This window comes from Orcinus orca, chromosome 12, assembly GCF_937001465.1.
Source record: "Orcinus orca chromosome 12, mOrcOrc1.1, whole genome shotgun sequence".
In the NCBI taxonomy this organism is placed as follows: domain Eukaryota; kingdom Metazoa; phylum Chordata; class Mammalia; order Artiodactyla; family Delphinidae; genus Orcinus; species Orcinus orca.
This window is the reverse complement of record NC_064570.1, coordinates 26,280,366-26,301,489: the sequence shown is the minus strand read 5'-3', so window position 1 is coordinate 26,301,489 and position 21,124 is coordinate 26,280,366. Positions and strand designations below refer to the sequence as shown.

The 21,124-nt window shown below is 37.4% G+C and overlaps 1 protein-coding gene across 1 annotated transcript in view; it reads left to right on the top strand.

Moving 5' to 3' along the window:
- The window catches only part of PEX7 (peroxisomal biogenesis factor 7), an 86,038-nt gene extending 65,193 nt beyond the window's left edge, over positions 1-20,845 (top strand). Inside the window, exon 10 of the mRNA XM_004263782.3 lies at positions 20,387-20,845. Coding sequence (XP_004263830.1) covers positions 20,387-20,455 — 69 coding nt within the window. The 3' untranslated portion in view covers positions 20,456-20,845. The remainder of the gene's footprint in view (positions 1-20,386) is intronic.
- Positions 20,846-21,124: the final 279 nt, after the last annotated feature.

Genomic DNA, 21,124 nt, shown 5'->3' with positions numbered 1-21,124 from the left:
AAAGGCAGATAAACTATAAAATCAGAACTTTGTGAACCCATCAGAGAGCTGAGGTGGCAGGGAAAAAAGAAGCCTGAAATCCGAAGAGAGACTGACCCCTTCCTCTAAGGAGAGATGGGACACTAGGACTATTTTACCTGTGACAAAGCACAGGAAGAAGACACAGCTGCTATACAAAAGGGATATAATGGAAAAAGTGAACAACATGTGTGAACAAATGAGGGATTTCAGCAGAGAGATGAAAATATAAGAAAGAGTCAAATGAAAATAGGAAAAAATTTAGAAGTACAGTATAAGGGATACAGTCCTTCAATATACTCATCAGTAAATTTAGAGATAGGTCACTAGAAACTACCCAGGCTGAAACAATAGGAGAAAACAAGAATGAGGGAAGTAAAAGAGAATAGAACATCCAGGAACTATGGGACAATGTCAGATTGGAGTCCAGAAGGAAGGAGAGAATAGGGAAGAAGTATTTAAAGAAAATTTTCCAGGGAATTCCCTGGCAGTCCAGTGGTTAGGACTCAGTGATTTCACTACTGTGACCCAGGTTCAATCCCTGGTTGGGGAAGATCCTGCAAGCTGCATGTCATGGCCAAGAAAAAGAAGAAAGAAAAATTTCCAAAATAGTAGAAGTTGTCAAACCACAGATCCAAGAAGTCCAGAGAAACCCAAGCAGGATTTAAACAAAGAATCAAAACATCAAGGCATACCCATATTCAAACTGCTAAAAAACAAAGATAAGGAGAAAATTTTAAAGGCAGACAGAGGAAAAAAGAAACATATCCAGAAGACTAAAGATAAGAATTACAACAGACTTCTTGTCATAAATCATATAGACCAGAAGATGATGAAATGTCTTTTTAAAGTACTGAATGAAAAAACTGTGAACCCATAATGCTATACCCAGTGAAAGTACCATTTGAATATAAAGAGAAAATAAGGAAATTTTCAGACAAAGGAAAGCTGAGAGCACATCTCTGCTGTAAGAAATGTTAAAGGAAATTCTGTGCAAAGAAATAAGCCCAGACCAAAACATGAAACTATGGAAAGAGAGAAAAGGAGGGAGGGAGGGAGGAAGGAAGGAAGGAAGGAAGGAAAGGAGGAAGGGAGGGAGGGAGGAAGGAAGGGAGGAGGGAAGGGAGGGGAGGAAGGAGAGAAAAGGAAGAAGAAGAAAGGAAGGGAAGGAAGGGAGGGAAAGAAGGAGAGAGAAAAAAAAAACTCTGGAAATGGCAAAAATGAAGTAAATATACAAGTCACTGTTTAAGTTAATTTTATCACTCTGAAAAATAATTAACTGCCTAAAGCAAAAGTAGTATTGTATTCAATACATTTGTGTACAATATATTGTAAGGTTTTTAATATATGCAAAAGTAAAATGTAGGACAATAATAGAACAAGGGAAGAGAGGCAGGAGTTAGAAGTATACTATTGTAAAGGCATTACTACATGTGAAGTGCTATAATACGATTTGAAGGTAGATTGTGATAAATTCAAGATGTGTATTGTAAGCCCTATGGTAACCTCTAAGAATTTTTTTTTTTTTTTTTTTTTGTGGTACGCGGGCCTCTCACTGTTGTGGCCTCTCCCGTTGTGGAGCACAGGCTCCAGATGCGCAGACTCAGGGGCCATGGCTCATGGGCCCAGCCGCTCCGTGGCATGTGGGATCTTCCCGGACTGGTGCGTGAACCCATGTCCCCTGCATCGGCAGGTGGACTCTGAACCACTGCACCACCAGGGAAGCCCTCTAAGAAATTTTTTAAAAAGAGCTATCATTAATAAGCCAATGGTGGAAATGATTATTTTAAAAATCAATTACTTCAACATAATAAAAGCCACATAGAAAAATGACACTTAGCCAACATCATACTCATTGGTGAAAGACTGAAAGCGTTTTCTTTAAGATCAGGGATAAGACAAGGATGTTCACTTCTACCAGTTCTATTCAACATAATATTGGAAGTCCTAGCCAGAGCAATTAGTCAAGGAAAAGAAATAAAAGGCGTCTAAATTGGAAAGAAAGAAGTAAAATTATATCTGTTCTCAGATAACATGATCTTATATGTGGAAACCTTTGAATCCAACCATTTCAACAATTATATTAAATGTAAATGGTCTAAACACCGAAATTAAAAGACATTAAAAGTGATAGATATGTGAGGGACTTTGAGAAGACTAGGTCAAGATTTAGTGACCTATCAGATTTAGGGTTTGAAGAAGAGGTTTTCTGACTCCAAGTTCTAGGATTTGGTTACTTTCTATATAACATTTTCAGTGATTAGTTTATCCTGTTCTTCTCCATTTTATTTATACTGTGTCTTGGACTTTAAACTTTCCTTTCAAACTAAGATCATGATCCCAACCAGTATGTTTTTTTAAAAAAACATATCTAACATTAACACATTTTAACCCAAACATTTATTTTTATTATTAATGTATAGTTTTACCAAGTAACATTAAACTCCTTTCTAGGGGAAGTAAGAATCAAGTTCTTAGTGCATCTCCCTATTTTTTTCTCACTTATTTTATCTCAGTTATCTATTTCTATATAACAAACTCCCCCACAACTTATTGGCTTAAACAACAATTTTCTTTGCTCACAGTTCTGTGAGTCAACAATTTGGGCTGAGCTCAGCCAAGCAGTTCCTCTCTTGGTGTCTCATGTGGCTCTGGTCATCTGGTGGCTTAACCAGGACTGGGTGGTCTAAGATGGCCTCACATAGATGTGTAGGTGTAGCACTGGTTGTCTTCTGATCCATGTGTCTCTAGATAAGTTCAGGTTTCTTCACCTAGCATTGTAGCTTTCCAGGAGGACGAGAGCAAAAGCTGCAAGGTGTCTTCAGGACTAGACTTTGAAGTCACATGGCATTCCTTCTGTGGCAAAGCAAGTTACAAGGCCAGCTCAGATTCAGAGAGTGACAGAGAGACTCCACGTCTTGTTGGGAGTAGCTGCAAAGAATTTGTAGCCATTTAAAATCTACCACGTTAACCTTTTGTTGGTATAGTTGATAGTTTAAGTTATTTTTGACATATAATATTTATTCTTTATTCTCACAAATATGTATTCAAGTTTACTTGTTGCATGTTAATTTAATTTCACTCTTTGTTCATAGCTTATTCTCTTAGAAAGTATCTTTCTCTCACCTCTTAGAAAGTACCTTTCCATCTGCTTTCAAAAATGTGTCACCTCTGTGGTGATCTTAACAGCTGTGAGACTTTGCTGATGTTACTTTTGGGCTCCCATGTCTTAATATATTCCCTGTCTTAAAAGAGATTTTTCTTGTATTTATAATTTTATATTTTTCTTTTTAGCTTCTCCATTCTTAGAGATCTGAAAAATGAGATCCAAAGACATTCTTGTATTATAACCTTCTTTCTTTTTGACAGAGTGTAAGATCTTGTCTTTAAAGGTTTAAAACTTGACAAATAAGTGTCTGGGGTCATTCTTTAAGGGTAATTGCTGAGAAATACTCTGTGCCCTCTTGTTAACCAGGCTGAAATCATCTTTCACTTCAGAAAAATTTTCTTTGAATTTTTTCCCTCTGATCTGGCATTTTCTCTTTTCTTTCTTATCATTATCTCTACATTGGAAACCTTTTTTTCTGTTTTTAGGCTTATGATTCTAGACCTGTAATATGTCCATTTGTATAATTGGGATTTTCTGTATTAATGTATTTTTAGAATCCCTGACTTTGTGCTCTGCAGTATCAACTCTGCTCTTTTGAACGTTCATGGATATTTAGTTTAGTATTTATAAGCTGGGTACAGGTTTATATATCATTACACATTCCTTTTGGAATATAGTTATTTCTCTTTTAAATCCCCTTTAAAGTAGGCATTATTAGTTCATTCCAAGACATCTCATCTATGTGTTTAATAAATTTATCTTTTTTCCCCATGATGAAATTGGAAAATTATGTTTAGAAGAAAGAAAAAAGATTACCCATGGTTTTGCCACTCTAGAAGCAATCTCAATTATACCATATTAACTTGTTTCTTTTCAGCCCTTTTTTAGGAATTTTTATTTGAAGTGTAACACCCATATTGGAAAAGGCACATATTTTAAGTGTGCAACTCAGTTAAGTTATCAAGAAGTAACTATACCTGAGTAACTACCATTTAGGTTAAGTATGGAACACACTACCAGCATCCCAAGAAGCCCACTCATGTTTCCTCCCAAATCTTATACCCCTTTCTCCTTCCCAAAGATAAGTACTCTCCTTTTCATTTTGTTTCAGTGGAAGATGCTTAGATTTGGTTCTGATTTAAACTAGTTCTGTAGGTGTAGTTTTTTGGGGTTTTTTTGTTTTGTTTTTTTTGTGGTACGTTGTGGCCTCTCCGGTTGTGGAGCACAGGCTCCGGACGCGCAGGCTCAGCGGCCATGGCTCACGGGCCCAGCCGCTCCGCGGCACGTGGGATCCTCCCAGACCGGGGCACGAACCCGTGTCCCCTGAATCGGCAGGCAGACTCTCAACCGCTGCGCCACCAGGGAAGCCCTGTAGGTGTGTTTTTTAATGTATATTTGACTTTACTGATCTTTTAGTAAAAAATATTAGCAGGGCTTCCCTGGTGGCGCAGCGGTTGAGAGTCTGCCTGCCGATTCAGGGGACACGGGTTCGTGCCCCGGTCTGGGAGGATCCCACGTGCCGCGGAGCGGCTGGGCCCGTGAGCCATGGCCGCTGAGCCTGTCCGCAGTGGGAGGGGCCGCAGCGGTGAGAGGCCCGCGTACCGCAAAAAAAAAAAAAAAAAAAATTAGCAATATGTGCGTGTGTGTGTGTGTGTGTGTATGTATATATATACACACACACACATAGAATCATTATGCTGTATACCTGGAACTGATAAAATATGGCAGTTCTATCTCAATTAAAATAAAATAATAAAGAAACAACAGCAAAAATATTAGGGTATCATTTAAAAATTCAGCTTATGTTTTGATTCAAATCCCTATTCCACAATCTTAGATATCACGTTTACAGGTTGACAGTGGATAAAATATTTTAAAATTCTCAGTATGCGGTTGGAAAATCATATTTTGAAGATGGCTAGCATTACTGGTAGTTAGGATATATGTGTCCTGTTCACCTTTAATCTGAGGTGATATTTTCTGCATCTGTCGCAGACTAGCTTTAGAGTTGAAAAGAACACGTGCCAGAAGCACCCAGTGTCCTCAGGCATTAGTCTCTGTTGTTTCCTCTTTGTTGCTTTCATAATTGTGTAAGTTTTAGCTTAAAACTGTATAACAAATGATTGTTTTCCCCCAGCCATAAAACCTTCCCCAGGCCCAGCTCCGTAGGATCTTGGTGTAACCCTGTGTCTACTGCCCCCTGCACTGCATGAGCTGCCCTTGCAGTAAGAGCTTCTCAAATTTTTGATGCCTTAGCCTCTGCTGCCTCTGGGCTCCCATTCCTGAATCAGTCATTTACTCTCTTATTCATTTTTCTTTCTCTAGACTATAGAGCATTGCTTAAAAAACAGCAGACTTGACACACAACAAGTTACTTTTCAAAAAAACTTCATTTGGGCTCTTGGTCCTACTCAACTTACCTCTGAAGTCTTTTTGATTTTGTAACCCATTCTCCACAATATCGTTTCTCAACCTTCTGCAGTATCATTAACACTCCGGACATTTGTCCTTACCTCCTATCTTATTGTTAAAATAGACAAGAATGAATATCTTCTTCCAGTTCTATCACCTCAAAATATTTATGTTCCATCTCTCTTTTTCCCCTTTCCATTAGGTTCCTAATTTTCTCATTGGCTTCTTCGTCCAGGTCAATAATCCACTGGTTTTTGTTTTGTTTTTAGACCATCAGTCAGTTCTTTTCTCTATTTTCAAAACTCACTTGATCCCACTGTCTTACCTCCCTACCAGTAAATTCAGTTTCTCATCTATTATTAGACATTAAGAATTAGTAGTTTACCTGTTGCTTTTAGTTTCTCAAAGTCAACACTCTCTTTTAAGCCCCTGCATCTGTCTTCCTTTCATCATTCAATTAAGCCCCAAAAGGTCACTAGTTAAAGCTCCTGAAAACCAAGTTAGCCTTTTCTCAGACTTTTTTTAGCTATATAATGTTAATTTTTTTTAAAGAAAAATCTTCCCCTCCTATTGCTTTAATGCTAACCATGCTAAGCAGTTTTCCTTACCTGTTTGCTAAATATCTCCATCTCTTAGGCCAGTTTCTTCCTTACCATCCTTCCAAAAGCAGATATTCTCCAATATACAAGTCTTAGTCCTCTAACTTTTATGCATCTTCTTCTTGCAGTTGGCGTTTAATTATATGTTAGTGATCCTTGACCCGTTTATCCAATTGCCTTTACTGTGTGATCTCAATAGATGTTATTATATACTTATCCTTCAGTATTCCTAACATGGTCAATTGATTGCATGATGGGGCCAGACTAGAGACCTGGGAAAGCATCCTAGTTTTCTTGTTTCTCTTTGCATCCCTAAATTCAAATGGGCATCAAGCTTATGAATTTTTCCTCACCAATATCTCTGAAATATGGACCATACTATTCTAGCTCCACTGCCTTAGATAAGCATTTATTAGTATCTCTGCCATGGATGACTGCAGTAATCTCCTAACTGGTCTCTAAGCTCTTTCCATCATTCCACTGATTTCTCAGCACTGCTTATGGGGAGAGCTCTCCATAATGCAAGTATGATTTTGTTAGTCCTTGACCTGAAATATATCAATGGCCCCATTAAAGGCAGCAACAAGATGAGGTTTGCCACCCTTATTACTGTTAATCAACATGGTTCTAAAAATTGTAGCCAATTAGTAATAGGAGAAAACAAAATGGAATATAAATATTTTTAAAAGGTAGAAAATTTTATCATTATTTGTACTTCATACTATTGTCAAATGTTATAATCCAAGAACATCAACTTTAAACCTATTAAAAATAATAAGTGTTCAATAAGGTCATTAAAGATATACAAAAATGAATACCATGTGGATACCAGTAATCATCAGTTAGAAAATAAAATGGCAAAAATTACTTTTACATGGCAAAAACTATGTGTGTGTATGTATGATACATAGAAGAATAAAAATTTTTAAATGTGCAGGACTTTAGATAAAGAAAATTATATACCTTCACTAAGGGACTTTTTAAAAAGACTAGAATAAATGAACAGACATATCATGTTCTTGCAACAGAACACGTTTTTTTTTTCTTACGGCTGTCATTTTTTTAGGCCTTTTTCATCTTATAAAGATATTACGTTTGCCTCCTAACAGGCCTTTCTCTTTTTGGAACGCGTGGTCAGTCACTCCTGTGATTGCTCTTTAACTAGTCTGGCCATTAACTTTCTGCCATACTAGTTATATACCAGTTTTAATTTACAAATCAACATAGATAAATTGTCATCCTCATCAAGTCCTCTCAGAAAACTTTCAAGAGGCAGCTTATTACCTCCATAGTAGAGTCTGAACTGTTAATCTTACTTTCAAGACTCAATATTATCTATGTTGCTTTCTAATTTTATTTCTCAACCATCCTATGTAATCTCCCTATTTCATACCAATTATATTTTAATATTTGTGATCTCCATGTGTTTGCCACTTTTTCCCTCACTGTCCTCCACTTCTGCCTGGGCAAAGTATTTCTGCCTTTCCAAGTCCTGGACAAGGTCTTCTATTCCTTCTCTCCTTCCTCTTTTTTTATTTCAGTACATATTCGAGTGCCAGCCATGTGTCAGGAGTTACATAGTGAATTTATGCAAACTCCCTGGTATGTATGTACTAAATAAATGTTGAATGAATGAATGAATGAATGAATGAAAAGACCTTTTTTTAGTATATTAGTCAGCACTTTCCTTACTTTTACTTAAACTCCATACTGATTAACATAATAAACCACGTTCTTCTCTGTAGTCACTTCCTTCCGGAAGCTGGTTGAGTAAATAAGACGTATTTTCTTTAGCCTGTTATTTAATACATTGCAACATAATGTCTGGGCTGCTTTTTCAAAATTTAGAGTTGACTGTGATTTCTTTCATTCTCTTTACATCTCTCTGCTTATTTTTCTTGTTCATTTTTGCTAAAGAGGTCATATGTCATACAGATAATTATAGTAGTTTGAACAAGTTTCCCAAGGGCAAAAGCAATTGTCCACAAAATTGAGAGAAAGGAGTATAATGATAAATAGGAAATGGAAAACTTGTCAATAAAGTAAATCTCTTAATGGGTCTGTAGGGCTTCTTTGTTATATTAATAGCCATATTAAATCATTTGAAGTGTTACCTTATCAGTGGCATGTGTAAACATTTTAATAAAATGGAGAAAATTGATAAATTAAGGAATATAAATTCATTTTCTAAATTATACATGTATTTAAAGTCTGATATTTTCATTATAATGTTTCCTTTTCCAAAATTTGCATTTATAGGATCATTATTATTGAGGATGTTTTATGACAAGTCTTATTTGATCCATCAGTGATAAATTTTTATTATAAACTCCTTATTGACTGGGTTTGTTTCTTTAATACCCTTGGGTCTACTGTAGAACTTAGCCCAATACTTTGCACATAGGAAATGGTAAAATATTTGTTTAATACAGTTGCTCTCAAGCATTCCATGTATAACAATGTCATGATGTATACACTATAGCTGTATTCAGAAATTAATGGGCTATAGTGATAGATAATAAATTTCTATTCAGTTTTTCAAGAATGTTTCATTATATGTTTTAAAGAAATTGACATATTAGGGTAGTAGCAAGAAATTCATATTTCTAATTAGTGTGCTTATTCTTAAAACTTAGAAATATCTATTGTGCTGTTCAAAGTAAAATTGAAATAACTAAAAATAGAAGTTATATGGACTCTTATCCTATTAATTATTTTCCACTACCCTAGGAAATAGCAGCTTTTAAAAATAATAATGAAAAAGGCTGATCCTGTCTTCAAACTTTACACTAAACAAAGAAGTATAAAACTTTTTGACAAACCATTTTTCCTGTAATGTCGATAACTTTCATTTTGAGTTTTATTGAAAAGGTTTGTGTTTTGATCTCAGATTAAAGGAAACTTAGGGGAGATAGGGATGAAATGTACTGCAGTGGGGGCTTGCAGGTTAAGAAATAAGTTTTCTACTTGAATATCCTTGCAGAAGATGTAGAGACTGGAGGCTCCTACCTTGTGGTGTCCGCATGCACAGCACCGCAAGGGGAGAGGGTCACACAAGATAGGCCTTGGCAGCCAGCCTTCAAGAAACCCTAGACGGGAGTCAGACAGGAGCCAGAAAAAAGCCTCTCTCAAAAGATTAAGAGTTTCATCAGAGGACTTATAATGCAATTTAGTAACCTTTAAGCTAGAACTTTTAGTTTTTCATTTATTCTTTTTTTGTTGTTGAAGTATAGTTGATTTACAATATTGTGTTAGTTTCAGGTGTATAGCATAGTGGTTCAGTAGTTTGGCAGATTATTCCATTACAGGTTATTATAAGATAATGGGTATAATTCCCTGTGCTGTACAGTATGCCCTTGTTGTTTATCCGTTTGATATGTAGTAGCTTGTATCTGTTAATCCCATGCTCCAAATTTGTCCCTCCTCTCTTCCTTCTTCCCTTTGGTAACCATAAGTTTGTTTTCTATATCTGTGAGTCTGTTTCTATTTTGCATGTATACCCATTTGTAGTATTTTTTAGTTTCCACATGTAAGTGATATCCTATGGTATTTTCTTTCTCTGGTCTTCATTTATTCTTATTTATTCCACTGCCTAGAACACTTTCCTTCTCTCCATTGTATCCCTGCCCCACAAACAGAGGCTCTCTGGCTTAGCCATACTTCTTTAAGCCACAGCTTAGATAATATGTCCTCCTGAAAGCATCCACTTTCCTCACATTTGGTTTTAGTGACCCTTTTCCTATTTCTACTAGACCCTGTCATTCCTCTATCATTGTTCACATCACTCTGCACTGTAGGTATCTATTTACTTATTAATCTCTCTGCTGGACTCCAGATCTGTGGGGACAGAGACGAGGACCATCTTGTTTACTGTAATATCTCCAGCATACTTCTGACACAGAAGAGGTGCTCAGCAAATATTTGTTGAATAAATGGATGAATATAAGTATATATGTATATGTGTATTATATTTTAGATAGCTTCGTAGTGCAGAGGAGTATTTTACTAACAGCTCCTGGGACATAAAAGAAAGCTCCCTATGAAACCTCTAATTAATACAGGCAGACCTCGGAGATATTGCAGGTACGGTTCCAGACCACCACAATAAAGCAAATATCTCAATAAAGTGAGTCACACAAATTTTTTGGTTTCCTGGTGCATATAAAAGTTATGTTTACCCTCTATTGTAGTCTGTTAAGTGTGCAATAGCACTAGGTCTAAAAAAAAGTCCATACATTAATTTTAAAAATACTGTATTGCTCAAAAATGCTAACCATCATCTGTGCCTTCAGTGGGTTGTAATCTTTTTGCTGGTGGAGGGTCTTATCTCAATGGTGACGGCTGCTGAAGGCTGGGGTGGCCGTGACAACTTTGTAAATAAGATAGCAGTGAAATTTGCCGTATTGATTGACTCTTCCTTTTACAAACAACTTCTTATACTATGTAATGCTGTTGGATAGCATTTTTACCCACAGTAGAACTTCTTTCAAAATTGGAGTCAGTCCTTTTAAACCCTGCTGCTGCTTTGTCAACTAAGTTTATATAATATTCTAAATCCTTTGTTGTCATTTCAACAGTCTTCACAGCATCTTCAACCAGGAATAGATTCCATCTCAAGAAATCACTTTCTTTGCTTATCCATAAGAAGCAACTCCTCATCTGTTAAAGTTTTATCATGAAATTGCAGCAGTTCATTGAATTGAATCACAATTCAATCAGGCTCCACTTCTAATTCTAGCTCTGTTGCTGTTTCCACCACTTCTGCAGTTACTTCCTCCACTGAAGTCTTCAACTCCTCAAAGTCATCCATGAGGGCTGGAATCAGCTTCTTCCACATTCCTGTTCTTGTTGATAGTTTGACCTTTCCCCATGAGGCATGGATGTTCTTAATGGCATCTGGAATGGTGAATCCTTTCCAGAATGTTTTCAGTTGACTTTGCCCAGATCTATCAGAAGAGTCACTATCTATGGTAGCCTTATGAAATGTTTTTCTTAAATAATAAGACTTAGAAGTCGAAATTACTCTTTGGTCCATGAGCTGCAGAATGGATGTTGTGTTAGCAGGCATGAAAACAACATTAATCTAATTGTACATCTCCATCAAAGCTCTTGGGTGGCCAAAGTGCATTGCCAATGAGCAGTAATATTTTGAAAGGAATCTTTTTTCTGAGTAGTAGTTTTCAACAGTGGGCTTAAAATATTCAGCAAACCATTTTGTAAGCAGAGGTGCTGTCATCCAGGCTTTGTTGTTCCATTTCTGGAGAACAGGCAGAGTCAATTTAACATAATTCTTAAGGGCCCTAGGATTTTCAGTATGGTAAATGAATTGGCTTCAACTTAGAGTCACCAGCTACATTAGCCCCTGATGAGAGAGTCAGTCTGTCCTTTGAAGCTTTGAAGCCAGGTATTGACTTCTCTTCTTGAGCTATAAGAGTCCAAGATGGCATCTTCTTCCAAAAGTAGCCTGTTTAGTAGTCTGAACATTGGGAGTGTGTTGTTTAGTGTAGCCAGCTCATTGTCTTGGTTTGATCTTCTGGATTAACTTGCTGTAGCTTCTGTATCAGCACCCTCTGCTTCAACGTTTATGTTATGGAGAGGGCTTCTTCCCCTAAACCTCATAAACCAACCTTTGCTCCTCCAAATTTTTCTTCTGCAACTTCCTCACCTCTTTCATTTCTTCATAGAATTGAAGAGAGTTAGGACCTTGCTCTGGATTAGGCTTTGGCTTAAGGGAATGTTGTGACTGGTTTGATCTTCTATCCAGACCACTAAAACTTTCTCCATGTCAGCAATAAAGCTGTTTCACTTCCTTATCATTCGTGTGCTCACTGGAGTAGCACTTTTAATTTCCTTCAAGAATTCTTTTTTTTGCATTCACAGCTTGGCTAACTGGTGAAAAGGCCTGGTTTTGGGCCTGTCTTGGTTTTTTTTTTGTTTTGTTTTGTTTTGTTTTTTGCGGTACACGGGCGTCTCACTGTTGTGGCCTCTCCCATTGCGGAGCACAGGCTCCGGACGCGCAGGCTCAGCGGCCATGGCTCACGGGCCCAGCTGCTCTGCGGCATGTGGATCCTCCCGGAGCGGGGCACGAACCCGTGTCCCCTGCATCGGCAGGCGGACTCTCAACCACTGCGCCACCAGGGAAGCCCTGTCTTGGCTTTTGACACGCCTTCCTCACTAAGCTTAATCATTTCTAGCTTTTGGTTTAAAGTTAGAGACATGCGACTTTTCCTTTCACTTGGACACTTAGAGGCCATTGTAGGGTTGTTAATTGACCTGTCTTGGGGAGTAGAGAGGCCTGAGGAGAGGGAGCGAGATGGGGCAGATGGCCAGCTGGTGGAGCAGTCAGAGCACAAACAACATTTATTGATGAAGTTTGTTGTCTTGTATGGGCACAGCCGTGGCACCCCAAAACAATTACAATAGGAATGTGAAAGATCACTGATCACAGATGACCATAACAAATATAGTAATAATGAAAACACTTGAAATATTGCAAGAATTACCAAAATGTGACACAGACACAAAGTGAGCAAATGTTAGAAAAATGGTGTCAGTAGACTTGCTTGATGCAGGGTTGCCACCTTCAATTTATAAAAAACCACAGTATCTTCAAAGTACAATAAAGCGAATCACGATAAGACGAGGTATACCTGTATTCACGGTGCTCAGAAATTCCATTTATCCCCCAAATCCTATAAAACTTTTTGCCTTTACCCAGATCTCTGACCTCACACCTGATTAGGTGCTCGTTACCACATTTGAGGCTCTACTCAAGAAAATCTTTGGAGGAGGAAAATCACTGCGCATACATGGATTCATTCATTCATTTATTCAACAAGCATTTATTAAAGGTTTATTATATACAAAACACAAGGAGTACAGATTTGCTCAAGACATGTAATCAGTGACTCTAAAAAGATCCTGTTTAGGTTTAGTTGTACAAAAGTGTTTACATCCATATGTGAATGTTGTTAGAAAACAGAAGCTATATTGCCCAGAGGACTGTCACTTTCTTCTTAGTTGTCATAAAGCATAGAGCCTAATTTATTGTGCAAGTGTGGTAATGTGCTCAGCTCTGATGCCTGAAAGATTTTGCTCCATTTGTTCCCTTTAGAACAGATTTTTTTAAATCTGTATTTCCTTAATTTGGCCCTGTGGGTTTTAGCCCATTTAGAACTCACCAGGGTACAAATCTCAAATAAAATGAGTAAAATAAAAATATTGTTATTAACCATAGTTTAAATGGGTAATAAAATTTTCTAATGCGTTTAAGTAGAAATTCTGGATACTTGCTTACGTATCAATAGAATAAGATCGGGAAGCTATGTAAACTTTTGGTTAAGAACGCTTCAGGTAGGACTAGTGTTTTTCTTTAAAGATAGTTCAGTCATGTTTCTTCTTTCTTAGTCCTCCTCCCAATTCACGGTCTTCCTACCACATATCAACCTACCAGATTTGAAGCTTAGATTCTAAATAAAAATGTGAAAACATGGCACAAGGTGTTTTCCATTGTATTAGTGGCAAATTAACCTCTTCTTTCTCCTCAAGAAAGGAAGAGAAATTTTCCTTTAGAAGATTATTTGAATAATGCTAAATTTCTTTTTAGTCAACAACAAAAAATTCCTGCACATAAAGTACTCCCAAAGAAGTCCAGGTTAGTGCACAGGACAAAAGTCCTGTTAATTGATATACAGTCAGCCTTCTGTACCCACGGGTTCCCCATCCACACATTTAACCAACTGCAGATTGAATATTAGGGGAAAAAAATTCCAGAAAGTTCCAAAGAACAAAACTTGATTTGCCACACACTGTCAACTATTTCTGTAGCGTTTACATTGTATTTACAACTATATACATGGCATTTACATTGTATTAGACATTATAAGTAATCTAGAGGTGATTTAAAAGTATATGGAAGAATGTATATAGGTTACATGCAAATACTACAGCATTTTATATAAGGGGCTATAGCATCCATGGATTTTGGTGTGTGTTGGGGTCCTGGAACCAGTCCCCTGCAGATACTAAGGGAGGACTGTATAGCGGGGGTTCTATATTAGAGGTTCTCATTTCTGGCTGCATATTAGACTCTTCCCTACGTATTTATAATACTCAGCTGGTGAATGCTCTGGATTAACTTTTGGGGGGCCAGGGGTTGAGACTCTGAAGGAAATTATTGATTTTCTCTCCCCTCCCCTCAAAATGTATATACCCACAAAATACTGCATTGTGGACTTTCTGAAGCCCATCTGTGGACCTTGGTTTAAAGACCCCCCAGCTGGGGCTTCCCTGGTGGCGCAGTGGTTGAGAGTCTGCCTGCCGATGCAGGGGACACAGGTTCGTGCCCCAGTCCGGGAAGATCCCACGTGCCGCGGGGCGGCTGGGCCCGTGAGCCATGGCCACTAAGCCTGCGCGTCCGGAGCCTGTGCTCCGCAACAGGAGAGGCCACAACAGTGAGAGGCCCACGTACCGCAAAAAAAAAAAAAAAAAAAAACAGACCCCCCAGCTGTAGATCAGCCCTAGGTGATACCAATGAAGCTGCTCCCAGGACCACACCTTGAGGACCAGTGCTGTGAGGATGGCAGTCATCTGTCTTACCAAGCCTTCCAGGTGATTCTAATGCATGCGAAAGCTTGAGAACTACTGCCCAATAGAAATGCCTCTAGGAAACTACAGTTTAATAGTATGCTTTTGTCTCAGTTGAGGGTTGAGATGTTTATTTTAAAAACAGCCATGTGAAGAATGACTTGTATCTCTTGTAAATCCACTCTTTTGGTATTGAATGCTTTTTGTAGTGGAGGTATATTATTATATATTTCTCTTATAGTCAAGTTCTAGAGAAAACTTTATCTCCCCTGATGAACTGGTAAATTTATTATGCTATTTGCTTATCTTACATTACTGTTTGCATTTGTCAGCTTTACTGTCAGAAGGTGGAGATAGAGCTCAATTTCATACCCCATTTTAGCAGTTATTCTTAGCCTCTTTTTCCTAGTATAATTATCGGCCCCTTATCCCCATTTCATGTGTGTTCTTTTAATGAAATGGCTTTTCTGTGGCCATGTTAAAGGATAATTTTCAAAATGGCAGTCATGGCTCTCATACAAATATAGCATGAACATGTGTCAAAGACCTTATGTAACTTGTGAAGGATTTTACAACTAGCTCAAAGGAGCCGAAGAAAAAACACATATAGGCAATTGCTGAATGTGAAAATGAATTTACTAATAGGTGCAGAACTGGTCAGTATCTATAAGGCAGTAACATTTAATGATTAGAATCATCTCTTGGGAGACAGGATGAGGCATCAGTTGCATCTCCACAGGACAACCTTCATTTGCAATTTTAATGGCTGAGAATCATTTGATTACTATCAGTTTTCTATAACTTTAGAGTTGTAAAATAATCCAGTCATAGACATTGGAAGGCATAGACCCCTATAGAATCAGGTAACCCTGTGGGGCTCTTGGACAATGCCAGCATTCTGCTGAAAGAACACCTAGCAATCTTTTTGCTGATTGCAATCTTTCACAGTTTTTCCTGACAGCAAGGTAAGGAGCAAAGAAATGAGTCCTCATATAGGAGACTGAAACGGAGAAAGAGGATCTTCGGTAGATGAGGAAGGAGATATCCTGTTATCGTCTTCTCATTCTCTATGCTGACTCTGGCCTTGAAGGAGTCTTCATGGCAGGAGTGCATTCCCGGGGATGGGAGGGAAAGATGGCTTGTTGTGGAGAAGCAGGATGAGACCTGGGAAAGATTCCTTGCTGTGTTTGACAAGCTAAAGCAATGAGTGGATCTCATCCAGTAAAGCAGATATTTTATTATCATGTCATCTGTTTGTTTATTTTTTGGTCTTTTTGTTAACCCTTATTTTTAGCAGTCTTTTTTTTTTTTTTAATGTCTTTTAGGCTGGCCTCAGATAGGTAGTATGGGAAATTAAGAAAAAGCCCCAGGGGCTTCCCTGGTGGCGCAGTGGTTGAGAATCTGCCTGCCAATGCAGGGGACACGGGTTCGAGCCCTGGTCCGGGAAGATCCCACATGCCGCGGAGCGGCTGGGCCCGTGAGCCATGGCCGCTGAGCCTGCGCGTCTGGAGCCTGTGCTCCACAACAAGAGACGCCGCGACAGTGAGAGGCCTGTGCACCGCGATGAAGAGTGGCCCCTGCTCGCCACAACTAGAGAAAGCCCACGCACAGAAACGAAGACCCAACATAGCCAAAAATAAATAAATAAATAAAATTTAAAAAGAAAAAGCCCCATGTTTACCCTAAGTTATAGAATGCCTTTAAGGCCGTTGGGGTGGTGATGGTAATTAATGAGTGCCCCCTAACCCGAGACCCACAGCGACCACACCGTCACCTTTCTTTACCAGGAAGTCTCTACAGTGCCTTCCTTAGAGAATCTGGAGCTGCATTGTTAGTTTACTAAAGTGCTTCTTACCTTATTATTTTTTTAACTGTTAGCTTTTTAAAACTTATAGCACTAGATGGGGTTTAATTAATTAGTTAATGGAGAAATAGTGTTTGCATTAATTTGAGTCAATCTTCATAATTCTGTATCATTGCAGTTTTAGGTCTTTCTCATATTACCAATTAATGTAGTACAGAATTATGAACATTTGCTGATTCAGTGGCCTTGACATCTGTTAGTTATAAGTTCTGAGTAATTAAGAAGCTGGATTGAAGGGTGCTAAATAGGGATTCAGAAAGGTAATTTACGGATACCTTATATTAGAAGCTTAAGTCTCATTTCTCTGATTCTTTTCTCCATAGTAGTTGACACTTAACATACAGAAAGGCCCAGCACTTGGAAAAAAATATACATAGGTGAGACGGATAAATTTGTATAATGATCTTTATATTCCGTGGTATAAAAATTTACAATTGCAGGATTAGGCAGATGATGAGTGTCAGTTGGCCTTTTGTGAGGCACTATTTTCAGTGGACAGACTCAACAGATTTAGGTTCTGGTTCCAACTCTGCTGCTCTAGTGTGGTTATGAGAAAAAATTAATCTCTGCAATCTTAATCTATAAAATACATTCTTTGAGCTAAGCTTCATTGTGTCATTGTTATGACATGGAACATGACATGGTCCATGCCCTCAAAGAGCTGAAGACACATGTGTCAATAAATAAGCACAGCTGATTATTATAGGTACAGTGAATGACTTCACAGAGGAGGTAATGCTTAAATGGATTCTTCCCAAAAGAGGCGTCATCTCCAGGCAAAACAAGGTGAGGGGCAGAGGGAAAGGGAAGGAGAAAGAGGTTATTCAGGGGAGGGGATCAGTGAGAGGATAAGAGCACAGAGGCATGAACAAGATGCCAGGATTTGAGTGTGTGAGCCTGGTGCAGTGAGAATAAAAGAAGTGGGTAGCAGCCAAATCTTGAAGAGTCTGGTTTTTAATGCTTAAATAAAAAAAGTTTGACTGAAAGGTCTCTAATGCTTTCTCTAGCTTGGATTCTGATCTGAGATATTGTTAATGAATGATAAGGAGTTAATATGTTCTGATTAATCTGAGCAGTTCCTGTATTCTATAGTGACAGCCAGGTAATTAGATTGACCAGGACTGTGAGTTCCCTTATATAACTTTCAGCCTTTGCAACCATTAAAGGATGGGAAATACAGTGCAAATAACTTTGGTCAATTCCCTCTCCTGCTACTTCATCCTTCATGTTACTATCTACATTTTTTCATTTCTTCTTCTTATTTTATTGTGGAAAATTTCAAATGTATAAAAAGCAAACAATAGGATAATGCACTTCCATTATCCAGCTTCAACAATTATCAATCAACATTCTTGTTTATTCCTCTACTCATGTCCCACTCCTCATTCATTATTATTATTATTATTGCTATTATTGTTGTTGTCATTATTATTCTTACTATTTTTAGGTATCATCTACATACAGTGAAATGTACAAATCTTAGATATAGGTTTTTGACAGATACACTTGTGTAATCTACATCGCATCTCAATACAAAACATTTGCATCTTCCTCCAAAATTCCCTTGTACCCCTTTCCAGACTTTCCCTAGCCCCATCCCTCCCTCCAGCTGAAAAGACAAAACAAGCCAAAGCCCTAATTTTCTTTTCCATCTTAGATTAGTTTGCCTGTTTTAGAACTTATATGACGGAGTCTCCCGAATGTACTCTTCTGTTTCTGGCTTCTTTCACTCCACTTATTATCTGTGGGATTCATCCACGTTCTCGTGCCCATCAGTAGTTCCCTCCATTGTTTTGCTTAGCAACATTCTGTTGCACGAATTTACTACAATTTGTTACCCATTCTTTTGTCTGTCTTTTGGTTGTTTCCAGTTATGCGGTATTGTGAATGAAGTTGCTGTGTACGTCCTTGCATACATTGCTTTGTGAAGATGTTTTCATTTCTGTTGGAAACCCCTCTAGGAATGGAATCACTAGGTATATGTTTAACTTTATAAGGAATGGGCAGTTTTCCAAAGAGTGGTTATACCAGCAAGGTATGAGAGTTAGAGCTGCTCTACATCCCTGCTAACATATGATATTGTCTATCTAAAATTAAAATTTTAGCCATTCTCATGAGTCAGTAGTGGTGTCTCATGGTGGGTTTTATTTGCATTTCCTTGATGCCTAATGATGGTGGATATTTTTATGTGCTTATTGGTCATTCATATATCTTTTTTTATCTGTTAATAAAATATTTTTTATTTGTGTTGTCTTTTTATTATTTAGTTATAGTTGTTCTTTATATATTGTGGATACAAGTTCTTTGCCAGATATATGTTTTGTGAACATTTTCTCCCACTCTGTGTTTTGCTTATTCGGTTTCTTAGCAGTGTCTTTTGATGAGCAAAAGTTTTATTTTTGATTGAGTCTAAGTTATCTAATTTTTATGGTTATTGCTTCCTGTTTAAGAAATCTTTACTCACCTTCAGATTGAGACTATATTCTCCTGTGTTTTCTTCTAAAAGCTTAATACCATTAGCTTTTATATTTCAGTCTGTGGGCCATCCATCTCAAATGAACTTTTGTTTATGGTGTGAAGTTGGGGTTGAGTTCATTTTTTTCCATATGGACATCCAGTTCTAGCATCATTTGTTGAAAAGACTCTTCTTTCCCTGTTGGATTGTTTTGGTACATTTGTTGAAAAGCAGCTGTCCAAGTGTGGGGTCTATTCCTGAGTATGTTCTGTTCCTTTGACCTACTTGTATATCCTTATTCCAGTATTGCATTGTCTTGATTACTGTAGTTTTATGATAAGTCTTGAGTCAGACAGTGTAAGTAGTATAACTTGGTTGTTCTTTGCCAAGATTTTTGTGGTTATTTTAGGTCCTCTGCCTTTCTACTTCAACTTTAAAAGTCACTTTCTCCATTTCTATTAAAAAGCCTGCTGGGATTATGAATTATTTATAAATTATTTGGGGGGAGAATTAACTTCTTAAATATTGAACCCATGAACGTGGTATATTTTCCATTTATTTGGGCCTTCTTTAATTTCTCTCAGCTGTGTTTTATTGTGGACATTTTGCATATCTGTTGTTAAATGTGTTGCTAAGTATTTTGTTATTTGATGCTATTGTAAATTAATTTTTTGATTGTAATTTAAAATTTTTTTCTTGCTAGTATACAGAAATATGATTGATTTTATGTAGTAATCTTATACCCTGAGACATTGCTACACTTACCAAATTTTTAACACACAGTTCCTGAGCACCATGAACTATCTTCCCTTCATGTTTTTATGTGACTTTTTGGACTCGAATGTCCATATCTCCCATGTCTGCCCCTAAAGAGGGCCAGTGTGAATGCCACGGCATTTGTGAAATCTTCTGACACTGCCCCAGTTGGATTCAAAGAGTTCCTCCCCTGAGACTCTCTATTAGAGCACTTTCCACTTTTGGTTTTGAATGAGCCATTCTTTGAAGGCAAGAGCTATACTTTACCTCCTTTTTTATCCCCACAATAGCTAGTATGATGGCTTGGTTCACAATTTAGGAATGTATCTTTTCAACATTTATCTCAGGACCTATGGGGAATTATGTAGCTCTGGCAGGAAATCCTTACAGGCAACTTCAATCATTTGGAACCAGTCCCCAAAGTGTATCTTAAAAAGGGAAAATAGACCTTTTTTCAAAAACGTGTCCCTGTGTACTTCCTATTTAAAGAGATGTTCCCTGGTGGATGATCTACTTACACTCTAAAAGACTTAGGCTTTTCTGCCAGTTTTGAACATTTGTAGATTATGTTTCCTTTTTGTTTTCAGGTGGCTGACTGTGCTTGGGATGAAACAATAAAGATATATGATCCTATTTGTCTTACCATGCCTGCTTGAGATAAACTCAGAAACAAAGGATATGACTGAAGAACTGCTTAGCAGGAAATAAATGATTGATAACATAGAGTTTATGTTTTTATATACTATTCAGATTGAAAATTGAAAAATGTATTCTGGAATCAGTTTTGAGGAAGCTGATAAAGACTTTGGCTCACTATTTAAGCTTCTGGTACATGAGCCATATTTCTTAAAATCCTAAGGAATATTGAAGTTATGATATATCTTATAGTATCTATTAAAATATAACCTTTCTAGTATAAAATGGATTAAAATATGGGAGATCTATAGATTATATTGATAGTGATATATTTCATTTTTAATTTGCCATTTTTGATGAAAATATCATTGCTGTTGATAAAAATCTCAATAAACTGCATCCCTTGATCATTTATGATTTTATGACACCCCCAACAAGGTTACTTTTTCTAATATAGTATATATATATATATATAACACTATATAATATAGATATACCTATGGTTCAGTAACAGGGCTCTAATAATCACTGATTTATTCAGCAGTTATTTATTGAGCGTCTACTGTGTGCTTGATACATGGAACGAATGAGATTCTTTCAAGGACTGGTGTCTGTCATGCTTTAAGAACATGGATGCAGAGAGTTAAGAGCTTACATGTATTTTACATTTATTCAAATATTTTTAGATA